General features: G+C 51.4%; 1 protein-coding gene across 5 annotated transcripts in view; it reads right to left on the bottom strand.

The window, feature by feature from the left end:
- Positions 1-15,324, bottom strand: part of SRC (SRC proto-oncogene, non-receptor tyrosine kinase) — an 85,975-nt gene that overhangs the window by 23,923 nt on the left and 46,728 nt on the right. For 3 of the 5 annotated variants that reach the window (XM_075901306.2, XM_089769719.1, XM_089769720.1), the window contains exons 3-5: positions 5,374-5,623; positions 4,874-4,973; positions 2,943-2,960 (exon numbers count right to left, since the gene is read on the bottom strand). In XM_075901306.2, coding sequence (XP_075757421.1) covers positions 2,943-2,960; positions 4,874-4,973; positions 5,374-5,614 — 359 coding nt within the window. In that variant the 5' untranslated portion in view covers positions 5,615-5,623. Of the gene's footprint in view, positions 1-2,942; positions 2,961-4,873; positions 4,974-5,373; positions 5,626-8,293; positions 8,370-15,324 lie in introns of those variants that run through there. The other 2 variants (XM_089769721.1, XM_075901307.2) reach the window with 2 other exon arrangements.

Here is a 15,324-nt window from a genome sequence, read left to right on the forward strand (position 1 = left end):
AATGCGACAGGACAGTCCAGCTTTGCTGAAGATGGCAGGGGGAGGAGGGAGAGGGACCCATCCTGGGAGGAAGGGGAAGGCAAGCATGGAGACAATGATTTCAGGTGATTCTAGCTGTATCAGGATTCCTTAACTGGACCCATAGCACATTATGCCACAGCCCAGGTTCCCAGGAGTGACTACTCCTCCCAGGGGCCTCAGTGTTTGAGGCACATCACAGGTGGGACTTTTCAGCAAGTGCCACCCTCTGAAACCTTTAAAAACATCTTCCCCTCCCCCCCCAAAAACGGGGGGGGGGAAAACAAAAGAAGCAGGTAAAGTTCCTAGCCACTTTTGGAAATCGTGGCCTGCTGTGTTCAGTCACATGGTAACCAGGCTGGGGTTGACTGAGGTGTCAGTTACAGCTGTGGTAGTGAACAGGCCCTGGGTCTCAGAGTCCTACAGCTGAGCTGTGAGGCTTTGGTGACCCACTGTGCGGTTAGCAGCAGCTTGGGGCAGGAGCTCGGTTTGCTCTGTGTTTGTACAGCAGCTAGCACAATGGGCCTGGTCCTAGGACAGGGCTCCTAGGTACTAGGAACACACAAATAATTCATACAGGGCTGAACCTGGGGCCGATCTGAAACCACACAAAGTTTGGGAGATCTAATTATTCATATTGGGGTGGGGGAGCATCTCTACAGTGCATACATGAGCATTTAAAATGCTCCCAGTCAACCTTGACTTTAGCATCTTCGGGGGGGGGGAGGGGCGGGGAAGAGTGTTAATGGAATAGGGCAGCTCCTTTTACAAATTTGCTGTGCTAGTCCACAAACTGACTTTGACAGTCCTTCCCAGCTTTTATAAGATAGTCTGCTAAAGCACAGGAGGCAGACAGGCCTTGCACTTACCATCTTCCCAGCTTTTTAGTCACTTCCTGGCTATACACCTCAGTCCCACCTCTTTAACCCAAGGATGGGAGACTCTTCACGGTTTCATTCTATTGGGGTTCATACACTGGTCCTCTTTCACGCCACACATACTGATCTGTCTCAAGTTTAACTGAGTTGAAACAAAGATCAGTGACCCCAGAAGAAAACTGAAGACACTGAGCTCTGTGTGGTTTCGGAGCAAACCCATAAACCAACCGAGACGGATTCAAAACCAAGCGTGGGCTGGACTTTGTAACCCGCTCAACCAGACACGTTTCATGAGAGGTTACATGGCTCTCATTCCAATACCAAAGGGCCGGGATGTATCACCAGGCAGGATTTTCCATCTGCCACATATTTTTCTAATGATACTCTGCAAAAGGAAAACAAAATCACTAGGTTTCAGGCTAACTGCATTCAGAACATGGGGCTAGAATGCCAGCTCTGCTGCTAGGTCAGCGAGAAAGCTTGACAAGGTGGGTGGTTATCCCAGGAACGTCTGCACATCTCAGTGTGTTCGGCAGAAGATTAAGTACTTTCAATCATTCAACACGTACCGATTAATCTCTCCTCTAACAGCACGGCATGAATCTGCTTTCTAAAAAGATGGGTTTTTTCCTCTGATAAATTAAAGGTCACAGCAATACTGCTACATTGGATACTGTGGGGTATTATAGCTTGAAATGGATGTCTTTCCCCCCCCCGTGTACTGCACCTTAAAATTCCCCAAGAGAACTCTACCTGCAAAGCGTGTCTCCTTTGTATATGCTGCAGAGATAGACATTTTGTTCTCAGACTTCCTGCAGCACATACAAAGGAGACACGCTTTGGGAAAATAGCAATAGTGAGCAAATGTAATTCAGATGGAAAGCAGAGCTGTTTTTTGTGCAAGGGATGGGGGGGGAGGGGAAGGTTAAACCTCCCTCAGATATTGGTACAAGCCAGAATCTCCAATAGACAAATTCCTCCTTTTAGGAATAGCCATTAGAAACAAAAGCCAGTGTTGGAACAAAATTAAGATTACAAAAGTCAAACTTTCAAAAGGGGGTCAGGGAACTCCCAATGTTAAGGTTTCTTCTGCAACACTGAATTCAGCCACTTTGCACATTAGAGAGATTTTATGGCTTGAGTTAATAACCAAAACCAAAGCACAGGAGTTGGGAACGGAAAATTTCCATTTGAGCAACACTACATAAGGAACACAGCAGGAGAAACCTCAGCCAGGGAGTTATCTGGCCCACTAGTGCTCGATGTTGCAATCTTAAATGTTCCCTTCACATTTTAAGAAAGCGGCAGGGGAAAGCATAAGAATCCAGAAAGATGCGTCTCACAGCACAGCCTTTGCCAGCAGAGCCTGCGAGTTCCCTGAAGCATGGCTTTTTGGCCGGCGCACCTTAAGAGCTCTGAAATGAATCTACAGACAGGCTTGTCGGTGCATGCACGCTTATTAAAAAGCACATGCTTGGTTCCAATGAAGAACAAATTCGGCACTATTCCTGCTGCAGCCCATTCTGTTTCCACCTGCAGGCAGTGAGCAAGGTGGAGCGTAAAGAGTTGGCAAGAAAGCCACTGGGAGAGCAGAAGAGACAACGCAGCAAGGGGTGCAGTGTCAGGAATTTCAGGGAGGCAGTGGGAGAGCATTCCCCACTTTGTCCTGCCTTCCTCCCCCATTGCCATTGTAAATCAAGGTGCACTGATGGCTTGGATGAATGGGAGAAACACAAGGGGGAGAGAAAACAAACAGGTAGGAAGTGCTTTGTTGGGAGGGGGTGGGGAGAGAAAGTGCCAGACCTGAGTGAAAAAAGGGGACTGAATTCACGTCACCGTGGTATAAGCAGGGCTATTTAGTAGCTAGAGAATGAACCTATAAAAGCTCCATGGGGGGGGGGGGGGAACCAAAACAAAGGGAGCCAAACGCAACTGTGACTACAGATCATAAATGGATCATGAAACAACCCCCTCCCCGCCACCCTTTAGCCCACCCAGTGAGGAAGTTGGCTTTAAAACAAAACACACAATAACTCAGATACACACCTGACATCCACTTTTCTCCTAAACGAAAGCATGTTGTGCAGGAGAGAGAGAGACAGGGCTTAGATTAGAGGTGCTGTACAGCGACTGGCGCTGCTGGAAAGCGTCTGGGAAAGAAGCGTGCACGGAGAGACCTCACAAAGCAACCGGAAAGGATTTGAGAGCCTGTCACCTTGAGCGAAGGTCGGCCACAGAGGACAGGAAAGCACAGCAACCCCCCTGCAAGGTGCCATTGATTTAAAGGCTGGGGAGGCTGCTGCCAGTAGGCAGAGGAGAGAATTGGCAGCCAAGGGGCACCTTGAGTAGCAGAACAGTATCGCCCATTTGGTGCTTGTGGTGGTGATGCTAGGGCAGGTAGGCGGGAACCAGTTCTGGCTCCCCCAACAGGTCTATTAGGAAGAGGCCTGGCCCCAACACTAGAGCAAACTAAAGCTGATCCTTGTGAGGCGACTTAATAAGAGCCTCTGGGTCTGGCTCATCCCAGAAAGCCCCGAACCTCTTGCTCTGCCACAGCGGTTTTAGATGCCCCGAACAGCCAGAACAGCCACCAACAATCCCACTCCACAGCGTCAGCAGGCCACTTCCCAGCATAGGGAGGGGAACCGTGAAGTGGTCCAAGCACAGAACTGGGAGCCAGGAACTCCCGAGTCAGATGCCAGCTCTCTTTATGGCCCTGGGCACGTCACTTAACCTCTGCGTGTCTCACCTTGAGGGGACTGTGGTGACGTCAATGACTGTTCTTAAGGGAGAGGCCACTTGCATTCTAGCTGGGCCCTGTGCATGCCCACCCCTCTCCTCCCAGTGCTGCCCAGCATCTCTTTGCTTCTCCCTGCCGGGACCTTCCTAGAGCACAGACTGTCTCCCAGCTCAAGAGAACCCTCCCCTAGCTCCAGACCACCAACCTTGCCCTAGCCCTGGGGGAGCAGGCCTGCTGAAGGACCCAGCTCTAGGAAGAGAGTGGAACTAACCCAGTGACTCCCAGTATTTCCCAAATGTCTCATTCTGCTACCCAGCTCCAGTGCCCTCAGGGCAGGCTGCCTGGGTTAATGCGGTTATCTTGCAGAATAGGGGGGTTAGGTGCCAAGGGGACAGAGGGCATGTCAGTCTCCCCAGCAGATGCTCCTGCAGGGCTAGCAGGTGTTTCCATGTGGACACAGGCCCTGCAGCTGGGAGACCCTCTGCATGAGCTGTAGGAGGTCTGTTAAACCATCTGAGGTGCATTGACTGCCGCTGGCCCTTGATGCACAGCATGTCTACTGCTCGAGGGGTTAGCAGGCAGCTGGGGACTGAGATCGGGGGCACCACGATGGGGGCGGTGACCACTATCTGACTGCAGACTGCTCCTTACAGTCTGTCAGCTTCTGTTCACTGCACCCTTGAAGGGAGGGACTGGAGCCTCTCTAGCAAGAAACCTTTGGCCAGTGCTCCAGGGAACCATACCCAGTCCCCACTCCCCCCAGTCCCCGGGAAGTAAGAAGGGAGAGTGCTTGCACAGGACAAGTGGAGGATCCCACTGGCTGCCTACCCCCTTACTGCTGCACAGGCTGCTACGTGGGCCCAAGCTCCCCAGCTGATAGCAGCCTCAGCAGGCAGAGGCTGTATCTTGTGGTGCTCTTCAGAATTCCCCTGGGCCTAGCTCCAGGGCTCTTTGCTGGCATAGCCCAGCCCTCCTCACTAGACAGGCAGACAGCCACAGCACTAGGCCTTGGGAAGCAGCAGGATCTCAGAGGAGCCACATCCAAACACCAGGCGACAGAGGGGAACAGCCGGGGTGAAACGGGAGAAAGAGGAGAAGCAAGAGGGAGGATCGCTGCGTTGAGGCAGGACCAGTAGCAGTGGGACTGCCCAGAGCAAGGGGCGGAGCACCACCAAGGGAGATGCCAGCCTGTGCAGCAGGGGCATCCCCAGCCCAGCCAGGAGGCAGAGACACTTACGTGTTGTTGACGATTTGGAGGCGCTCCCCTTTCTTGAAGGAAAGGTCCGTTTCCGTCCGCGACTCGTAGTCATAGAGGGCCACAAAGGTGGTGACTCCGCCTGGAACAGACCCAAGCTTATCCTGTTAGCTACCCTCCTGCTCCAGGAAGCATTTGCCTGGCACGGCAAATCAACCATGAGCCTGTTTGCAAGGCAGGATTCTCCACCACAGCCTTCCTCACACCTGGCAAAAACGGCAGTGGCCTGTCATTTCCCGAGCAACTCCCCCAGCCTAAGGCATGGGGTTAGGGTGACCAGACAGCAAAAAATCGGGATGGGGTGGGGGAGGTAAGAGGTGCCTGTATAAGACAAAGCCCCAAACATTAGGACTATCTGGTCGCCTTATTTGGCGGGCATCACTCCCCCTGGACAGTTCTCCCTCACCTAGCACTTGGCTTCCCACCCCAAATCTCCAGTTGCTCCTCCCCCTCCAGCAGGGTCCAGCCGAAGTCATACTGACCCGCTAGAGCCCCTGAGCGCTGAGGGGATGTGACTGTGTCGGACGTATTGAAGCCTCCGAAGAGCTTTGGCTCAGCAGCCATGCTCCCGAAGGAGCGGTTGGGGGTCCGATGGGCATCGGGGACAGGTGTCTTGCTGGGCGTTTGAGAGGAAGGGTAGCCGGCATGGTGGGCGTTCTCGGCAGATTCCAGGCTGCGTCTCCTCTGGTTGGGGTCTTTGGGTTTGCTCTTGCTGCTCCCCATGGTCCAAAACTGGAGGAGGAGACAGTGAGGTTAAGCAGATCCCTGTGGTCTGGGTGACACACACACCTGCCCACGAGAGTTTGGGCTGAAGCCTCCAGACCCCTTGTGGGCTGGCCACCAAATCGCTGGTTAGCTGGCAGACCTCCCATCACTACCACCAGGGGATGGGCTCTCCTCCTTTACATTCAGGCACAGCCCTTGTTCGCCGGCTAACATGACTGCCCTTGGTAAGTGATAATCCACATACCAAAGAGAGACGCTCAGTAGCAGTACAGTAGAATGAATAATGCAGAGCACGGGCCTTTCATGAGGAACAAACCAGACAGACACCAGCCTAGCCCCAGGAGTGTTTAGACCCATCCGTAGGAAACGGGCACCTCAGGGACTTGATGGGAAATTTTAAGGCCTACAATCAGGACCTTAGGCAGAAGAGCCAAAGACCATCTGCCCTAGCTCCTGGGCTCTACCTTGAACTCTGCTGCTCCCCTCAGGACTCCCTCATTCAATAGGTGAACTGTTGAGACACCATCTCCTTTGTGGGCCCATGCCCCCTAGCTCATCCCCGCAGACCCAGGCCCTGCAGAGGGCATGCAGGTCCCATCATGTCCGTGCAGTGCTATGCAGGAAAACTGGAGAGTGGGAAGCGATTAAGAATGGACAGCTGATGGCCAAAGGTTCACAATTTCCTGAGGGCAAGCAGGATAGCCAGCACCACTGCCCATTGGGCACCAGATGGGCACTCATCTGCAGATTTTGCCATGGCTGGGGAGGTGAGTCTCTAATACTATGGAGCAGGCCTGGGCAAAATATGTCCCATGGGCTGCATCCAGCCCGCCAAGCCACTGGATCTGGCCCGTGGAGGAGGTGGGGAGCCCCAGGCAGGCTCCACTGCTTGCCCTGCCGCCCTGCATGCCACTCAGAAATGCGGCTACGGGGCCCCGTTTGTTTCAAAACTGGAGGGGAGGGGGGAAAGCTTCAGGAGCTGCCCCCATCCTCAGCACAATCCCATTGGCCGAGTTCTGTCCAGAAATTGGCCAATGGGAGCTGCCTGTTTGAATAACAGGCAGACAAGAAGAACCTCACTCCCTCTTCTCAGCTCAGTTATTCACGCGAGCACATGGCTGGGCAGGCAGGCTGGCTGGGAAACGTTTTAAGCTCTGCAAGCCGTAGCTCTGCCAGCAGGCAGGCTGGTTTGGCTACTGGCTGGTAAATCTCCTGGCTAGAGCTTGCGTCTGGTATCCCAGCCTCACCCTTCCCCCAACCCTCTGTCCCCCTTTTGTGCCCAGACCACCTCCCAGATCTGGCACCCCAATCTCCTGCCCCACATCACAATCCCCTGCACTCCAGCCCCCTGCCCTAGGTCACAATCACCTTCACCCAAACTCCCTCCCACATTCCATTCTCCCTCCTGCACCCCAATCCCTTACCCCAAGCTCCCTTCTGCACCCAACCTCCATCCCAGACACTGCCATGATATTAATGGAGCAGATGAAGAGTGTGGCCCTCAACCACTTTCCAAATTCTTGAAGTGCCCCCCCCACATAAAAAATGATTGCCCACCCCTGCTCTAGAGCCATACGAGATGTGCTATTAAAACTGGCTGCCAAAAGAGCCTTTTCCATTACCCTCCTTGCGCTTTCCCCTCCCACATAGCTCATCTGCACAGCAGCGAGAGGCCCAGCCTGTAGCACTGCTTGCAGAATTATCCGTGCTTCAAAGAGGCAGCCCAGCACTTCAATCTGAGGACTGCTCCCCCCCACTGCAACACCGGCAGCGTGATCCAACAACAACGTTCCATGCAACCCAGGAGAGGGTGACAAGCACGTCCCACAGAGACTGCTCAGTGCAGGACAGGCAGGAGCAGGGGCACTGGAACCACGTGGACAGTGGAGAATTGGACAGGGCGAGCCATTGAACCGAAACGTAAGCCATGTATAGGATGGAAAGCACTTCAAGCTGGGGGCACAGCAACACCCCAGCACCTCTAGTTCCAGCACCAACGGGCAGCAGCAGAGTCAGATCAACTTATACAAGTTATAACCACATCAGAAGTTCAGACCCAACTGCCAGATCGTCGCTGGAAAGATGTGATTTTAAAAATCCCTAAGGATTGGGGGGTGGGGGAGACCCTATTACCCACAAGGAGCCCACAGGGCGCAACAGTTGAGCATTAAGTTCTCATTCTGAGCACTTTAGGTAGTTAGTGGTTAAGCTCTTTTTATTTAAAAGCCATCTTTCAACTCGAGATCACATTCTATAAATACCTCCTAAATAGCAATATAAATGAAGGAAGGGAATTATTTGTGGTCTCTGAAGATGGCAGAACCCATAGCAGTGTCCTGAAGCTACAGAGGGAAGTATTTAGGCTAGATCATTTGGGAAGAGGGGGGTTCTTCGTAAGCAGAGCAGTTGTGCCAGGGCCGGAGGAGGTGGCAGAGATACCTGTGGTGCAGCGATGCGAGAGCAGGTTAGGTGAAGCAGAGCAGGAGGAGGTGATAAGGGAACCTGCAGATGCGTGGGGCCGGGCTGAAAGCCCAGAATGCTCTTTTCTGGGCAAACTTCTCTCTGACTGAAGCTTCGGGGGGGAAGCGGGGTGAGCCGAGAAGTTCAAGTCTAGATTAACATGGTATGGACACAATAGTCTGCAAGCTGGACCAGGAAGCCTGTTCATCCCCCTGCTCTTAAAGTGATAGACAGCTTGTAGTTCCAGCACTGCCTTCGATACATCACACATGGGCATAGAGCCCAGGAGGTTCTGAGGCACTGCTCCAGTTGAGGAACCTCACCTCCACTTATGATTTCTGCAAAGTGGGAATAAGTTAGGCTTGGGTATATGGGCCTTTGCTATAGGGAGCTACCTACACCTTAACATTTCTTAAATGGAAAATTCTTCATTCTAATGGACTGAGCTCAGTGTCTGTTAGCCACCTGGTCTTTATTATTGGATCCAGTCTTCAAACTAAACTCCTTTGGTTTGGAAAAAGCTGATGTCAACTGCTCACTTCCAGCCTCTAGATCAATGGTTCTTAACCTGGGGTGCATGCACCCCCTGGGGGTGCGAGATGGCCTTTCTGGGGGTGCGAGACTTGCCAGATTTTTATGATTTTTAAGTTTAAAGAACTGACCTACTTCAACAATTTTTAATAAGGGGTGTGAACACATATTTTGAGAACCAAAGGGGTGCAGGCTGCAGTAAGGTTAAGAACCACTGCTCTGATGAAGGGAACACAATTCTGGTCCCAGTTTTACACAACACACACATACACTCACACCTGATTAACCTTTACTATCACAGGCAGCTGGAGCTACTCATAGCAGTAAAGTGGAGCACACATGCAAACGTTTGCAAGATTGGGACCCTCATCAATAGCTAAAGAACTAGGAATCAGGAGTTTTCTTTTGGCTTACACGGGGAGGGGAGATTCTTGGACGGGGCACGTCCCAGATGGGGAAAGAGAGGACAGCATTTCTTTACTTCAAACATTAAGCTGTGCAAAGTGCTTTGAGAGCCTCAGGCTGAAGGCATTATGGGAACACAAACCAGAATCCTTGGGCAGGCCAAGAGACTTCTGTGACAATGGCATCTCATGGGGGGAGGAGGGGAAATCACAGTTTGCTTATGAATAGAGAAAAAACAGGAGACAGAGACCAAGGGAATAAGGTCTTTAATAATAAATAAATAATGCAGAAGAGCTCCAGAGAAAATGTGATCTAAGACGGCTGTTCCTCATGCTCTGGAATTCTTGGTTATAACAATCAGACAGGGAAAGGCAGAAACAGACCCGCCTCTTGCCCCCAGTTCAGCCTTTTATTTTTTGCTGTCTTTGTCTCGGGTGATTCAGGTCTCCTGCCCCTTGTTCCCATTACTAGATTCTGCCCTGCTAAGTTCCATCTACGTGCAAAGGGAGGAGACACACACAATGCAGGGCTGGGCCTAGTCACACTGCTTGTTTTCCACCATTGCACGGGCTGTCACAAGCACACAAGTCAACTCAGAATTTCCCCTGGAAACAACACTTCCCCAAACGGAAAAAGACTAAGTCTCGTAACATGGTGTACGTATAAGAGCAGGCATTTTTCCTAATCATTCTGAGTCACATTCGTCTGAGTGAGTATCTGAAAAAGACAAGACACAATGGGCCTTACCTAACTGTGCTGTAATGCATTGCAGTGTCCTTTTCAGAGGCTTCCAAGAGCCTTGTGTCAGCACATTTCACTGGGACTTCCCCAGATCACTGTGTAATGGCGGGAGAAGACAGCATCTGGCCCATTGTCTTCTTTCTTCCTCAGCTGAAATCAGTTTCACCAGCAATGAAAGTGGCCCAGAGAGGAGGATCCCCGGGAAGATGAAGGACAATGACAGACACTTCCCTACCAGTGTTCCTGCTAAGATTTTCCATCCGTGAGCGGAATGAGTTTCGTCTTGTGGGCCAACATATGAGGTCACATGAGCTTGTCCAGATGGGTGCCACTGTGGTATGAAAATTCGTGTTTTTACCACAGAATAACTAACATGCATTTGCTATCCCATTGTAAAAACATAGTGGACAGGACGCTGTACTTTCACCAGAAGGCAAAGTAGGTGAGGGGGACATTGTGCTCCCCTCTCAACAGTGCAAAGGAGTGATAGAATAATTCATTTTAAACATTTCTTTGATTTTGGCAGCACAAAACAGTGAACTTATTGGGATAAAGATCATCAGTGAAACGTACCATAAACATATGTAGCACACAACAGGATATAAAATTAAAAGAAAAAAGATGTATGCAACAAATGAAGTATGTGTTTCAATGTTTGCAGGAGAAGGAATTACTTACACAAGCAAGAATCTGTAACAAATATTAAATTGGTGTGTGTGGGGGGGGTGTTACTAGAAGTCCAAAACGGTATAGAATATTATAGAAATGTACTTGTATATGATTCTTTGGGAGAGGGAACAGTACATGCATGTAGCTACTGTACCCTAAAGACTCAGGGGGGAGGGAAAAAAAAAAGCATGAATCACCCAAAAATGTATTTATTTATTTAACTTAATTACTTCAGGGTGCATTACAAATTATCTTTTAATTCTTGTGGTTGTTTGTCTTGGCTATGTATTTATGTTTAGTAAATATTATTGTAGAAATTTGCCTTTGCAAAGGATTCCATAAAAGACAGTATACTATCCTTAGGCCAGATTTTTAAAGGTATGTAGGTAACTAGTGGGATTTTCAAAGGAATCTACATGCTTTCAACCTGGTCTTTAGTGAATAGTTATATACACAAGTGGTGACACGTGAAAAAGCACTGAAGTGCTGCCCAGAGAATCAAAATAAATTCACAAAGGGCATCTTATTGTCAGCTCAAAGGAAACGAAAGTAAATTTTGACACCAATCCAGAAAGTCAGTCAGCCTTTAAATCAAATAATCCTAAAGAATTAACTGCTGCTAGAAAAAAACAAAAATGTAGACTCAAAAGTTATCATTACAAAATCACAATAAAAACTGGAAGAGTTTATATTAGGAACATATTTTCAATGATTATTCGCTATTAAAATCTGTTCAATAGCGCTCAGTCCTCCATCTGCACTGTATTAACAAATGTAAATGATGAAGGGCAAAGACTAATAAGAGCAACCGTTGAAGAAGTAAATTAAGGAGACTTTAGTGGGACTTTCCTTGTCCTTAGAAAAACAGCGGACCTACGTCTGTCAATTGCCAGGAGGCTTTAGGCAGCCCTGTCCCCGGAGGATGGATTGTTTTTAACGCTACAACGAATGAGGCTTGCCAGTTGCCAGGCCGGGGGATCTGTACGATATTATACCCAACCCAGTCCCCTTACAGCTCAGCACAGAACTGCAGCCGGAGCGGAGCTGCCCTGTCCAGGCTGCCCAGAGCCTTCAGCCCTGCTGGGCAGTGCCCTGCCCGAGGGGGCTAAGCCCCCTCTGCTTTGCCACCCCCTTTCCCCTGCAACCAGCTTACCCCCTGCCTCAGGCTGGGCTGCTGCTGGGACCCTCCCTCGAACCAGTCCCGGGAGTGGGCAGTCGCTGCCCGGCTGGGACTTGCCTGGGGATGCCCTGATCCAGTCCAGCCTGTGGCGGAGCCCACGGGCGGCGGAAAGTCAACCCCAGCGTGAGGGGAGGTGGCTGCGAAGCTGCTCAGGTATCTGTGGACAGCTCCTGCCTAGCAATGGGGCCTGGCCCATCCCTACCAGGCCCAGGGCACCGTGCTGCCGCCTAGCCCAGCACTTCCCCCCACCTCCGCCCCCGTCCGGGACTGTGGGAGCTGCCCAGCTGCCCCTGGGGCGGGGCAACAGCCTGCGCTGAGCAGCCACCGCATGGCCCTGCTGAGGAGGTGAGTGGGCCTCAAATTCAGGGGTGCACCTTAGAGGAAACACTGTTCACCATCCCTGCTCTGTCTCCCAGGCCCCAATCTCCCAGTCCCCTGCCCCGCAGCCCCATCCAACCCAGTCCCCCAGCCTCCTGCCCCACCTCCCAGCTGCAACAGCCCCATTCCCCCTGCTCCGCCTCCCAGCCCCTATCCCCTGCTCCGCCTCCCAGCCCCTATCCCCTGCTCTGCCTCCTAGGCCCCAGTCTTCAGGCCTCCACTTTGCCTGCTCCACCTCTCAGGCCCCAATCTCCCGCTCCCTGCCTCATTGGACCCAACCCCGCATACGGTGCCTCCCAGCCCTATCAGCCCCAGCCCCCCACTCCACCTCACAGCCCCAATGCTCCAGTCCCGTACCCCACCCCCCAGCTCCATTGGCCCTAACCCCATAGCCTGTCTGCTTCAATCCTCTGCCCCTGCCACCTCCAGCCAGCTGTGCCACTCAGTCTGTCTGCTCCACCACCAGCCTCCCTACCCTCCTTCTGCTGCCCCACAGCTCCTACCCCCACAGCCCCACCCCATGGAGTGACTGTTCCTCCTCCCCCGTAGGGGATGGAGAGTGCAGGTGCTTGGGCTGCACAGGGCACCAAAAATCTTAAGGATGGCCCTGAAGGGAAACAATGGCACAAATGGGCCACTGGCCAGGAGGCACAACATAAAGAGAAGAGTCAGACCCCAGGCTCAGAGTGGGGCAGAAATCAGAGTGGAGGTGAGGTGAATCCTTATGCTAGATCCTTCCTAAGCTCTCTCTGTCCTTCTATCCCATCTCCTCCACCTCCAGCTCAGCACTTCTTAGGCTGGCTGCCCCATAGGGATGTTAAATTTAGATTAACTGGCTAATCAAATAGTCGAGGCAATTTGCATCGACTATTCGATTAGTCAATAAGGGTACCTCCGCCTTTGAAGAGCAGCAACAGCCCGGGAGCTGTTGCTACACTTGAAAGGCAAAAGTGCTGTGGGGAGCCCGGGGCCAGCGGGAAACTCAAACCGTCCCCCACTGGCCCTGTGCTCCTCACGGTGTTTCAAAGCAGCAGCTCTGAGTGGAGCCTAGGTTCAGCTGGGGACTCAGAATCCCCAGCTGACCCCGGGCTCCACGCAGCACTGCTGCTTTGAAACGCCGCATGCAGCCTGGGGCCAGCTTGGAGTCTGGTGTTTCAAAGCAACAGACCCTGGGCTCCATGTGGTGCTGCCGCTTTGAAGCACCCCCATATATTTCTCCCCCTTACTGCCTCTTTCTGATAGAGGCAGCGGGGGAAATAAGGAGGGAGTGACTAGATGACTAGCGTGTCAACTATCCAGTAAGTATTTGCTTATCGGATAATCAACTAGCTGTTCATATCCCTACTACTCCAGCAGGCCCTCTCTTGGAGCCCAGCCTGCCCTGGCAACCCTAAGTAGGAGGAGGAACAACAGAGCAAAGGATTGAATGGCAAGTTCACCAAGGTGTGCTTTACATAATGCCAACTTTGTAAGTCCTATATGAGGTGCAGGCAGGCAGCCCATCTTCCCTTCCCCACCTGTTTACACTGTCAGATCACAGCACAGACAGGGAAGGGGAAGGGCCATCGAGCAGGGTTGGTTCCCAAGAGAGGACGTACCAGCAACAATTGACCAAGCAAGTCTCACCATTCCTCAGACACCCACTGGCTCCTTAGCAGGCCCAGTGCCCACTCCAAAGCAGTGACCCACCTCTCCCGGAGATGCTGCCAAAGCCCTTTTCTTCCCCCCTTGTGCAAAATAGAAGTCATGCCAAGTCATGGAGGCAACCTTTGGGAAAGGAGATGAGCCTCAGAAAGAGAGGCCACGCCAACCCTCCAGCTAATGGTGGCCCATCAAGAACTTGCTATGGGCAACAAGTTTCCACACTAGCGGAAACATGACTGCCAACAGCTGGAGGCAGCCACGTGTCCAAGTCTCGGGCAAGGAGAGAGTTAAAATTCCAACTTCTGCCTGTAATCCAGGAGGAAGCAGCAGCAGCAGCCTGAAATCCAGCCCATTCCCCAGGAGATCTCCAGCCATCCATTCCTGATAAAACCAGGATAGGTCACTGCCTATCCACTAATCTAGCAAAGGAATTTGTACTGCTAAAGAGTGGCCCAGGGAGGCCTCGGGGAAAGTCATTATTAATGACCTGTGCTGTATGAAGGTCTCTAGGGTGACAGTGAGAGAGCAGAAGCACTTTGTCAGGTGGGAGAGAAAGAGGGAGCCATGAATCTGAGAAAGGAAGGAATACAGCAAGTTGAATTTACTGCCAGTCAGCCAAGACTCCTTCAGGAGGCCAGCTCCTTCCTCCCATGGCTAGTTCTCTCTCTTCTAGCCTTGCTAAATGAATGACTGGGCTTAAAGAAAGCTACTAAGCAGAGAAGCAATGTAGTATCAGCACCAGCAGGAAACAGATATTGGAAGCTTCCCTGGGGAGCCTTTAGACCTAGCCACAACAAGATCAGAACTGTGCCAAGCACAGCCCTTCAGCGTGGCTGCTTTCACCTCCTGAGAGGCCTTTTGCCTTGTGAGCACGGCTGATTTCAGGCAGAGCTCTGGTCTCTGCACTTGGTTTCTAGCCATATTCCTGATAATGATTTCCATCCATGTACAGAATAAATTTTTATGTGCACTGAGGCAGGTGTGGATGTGCACCACCAGTAGAAACACATGCTGCCAGCTGTGGGCGGCATTTGAATCTCTCCTGGGTGGCTGCCCAACTGCTCAGCTTACAGGAAACACTGGTTTCCAGTACAGTTTTCCAGACACTGGTTCCCCTGACTCCTACCAAACTACCAAAGGAGAACTTCAAAAATGCATCTGAAGCATGGACACAAGAAGGAAATTGCCTAAATTGTCATCCCAAAACCATTACTACATCTTCCCTGTGACGAGGCAGCACCTTGGAGTCCCGATCATGGAGCAACAAGGCCTCACTGTCTCTGGCACCACACAACACACAGAACAAAAAGATGGTCCTTAACCCAAAGAATTGACAGCCTGAGTCACATGGTTCCAAGCAATGCGTAGTGCCATACAACAGGGAAACAAAAAGCACGCAGTGGAGTGGGAAAGAGGATGAGAAGAGAACGAAGCGCTGTTACTTTTCTGGAGAGTGACCAGAATCTGTTTATTTGTACATTTCCTGCCTCCCATGACCATCCTCCCCCAAACCAAAAACCCTCTTGCTCTTCACATCATTTCCTCCGGTTTATAAATAAAACAACGGCAGCACTAGATTGTCAGGGGAAAAACAAATATTTGTGGTTCCAGTTCCCATCTGGTTTGTCAGCAATTAGGATCTCACAGAACCTTTCATTTGAAAGCCCCCTTCCCCTAGGAAGGTGAAGTGCAGTGTTAT

This window comes from Pelodiscus sinensis, chromosome 17 (assembly GCF_052426305.1).
Source record: "Pelodiscus sinensis isolate ZL-2025 chromosome 17, ASM5242630v1, whole genome shotgun sequence".
NCBI lineage: Eukaryota > Metazoa > Chordata > Testudines > Trionychidae > Pelodiscus > Pelodiscus sinensis.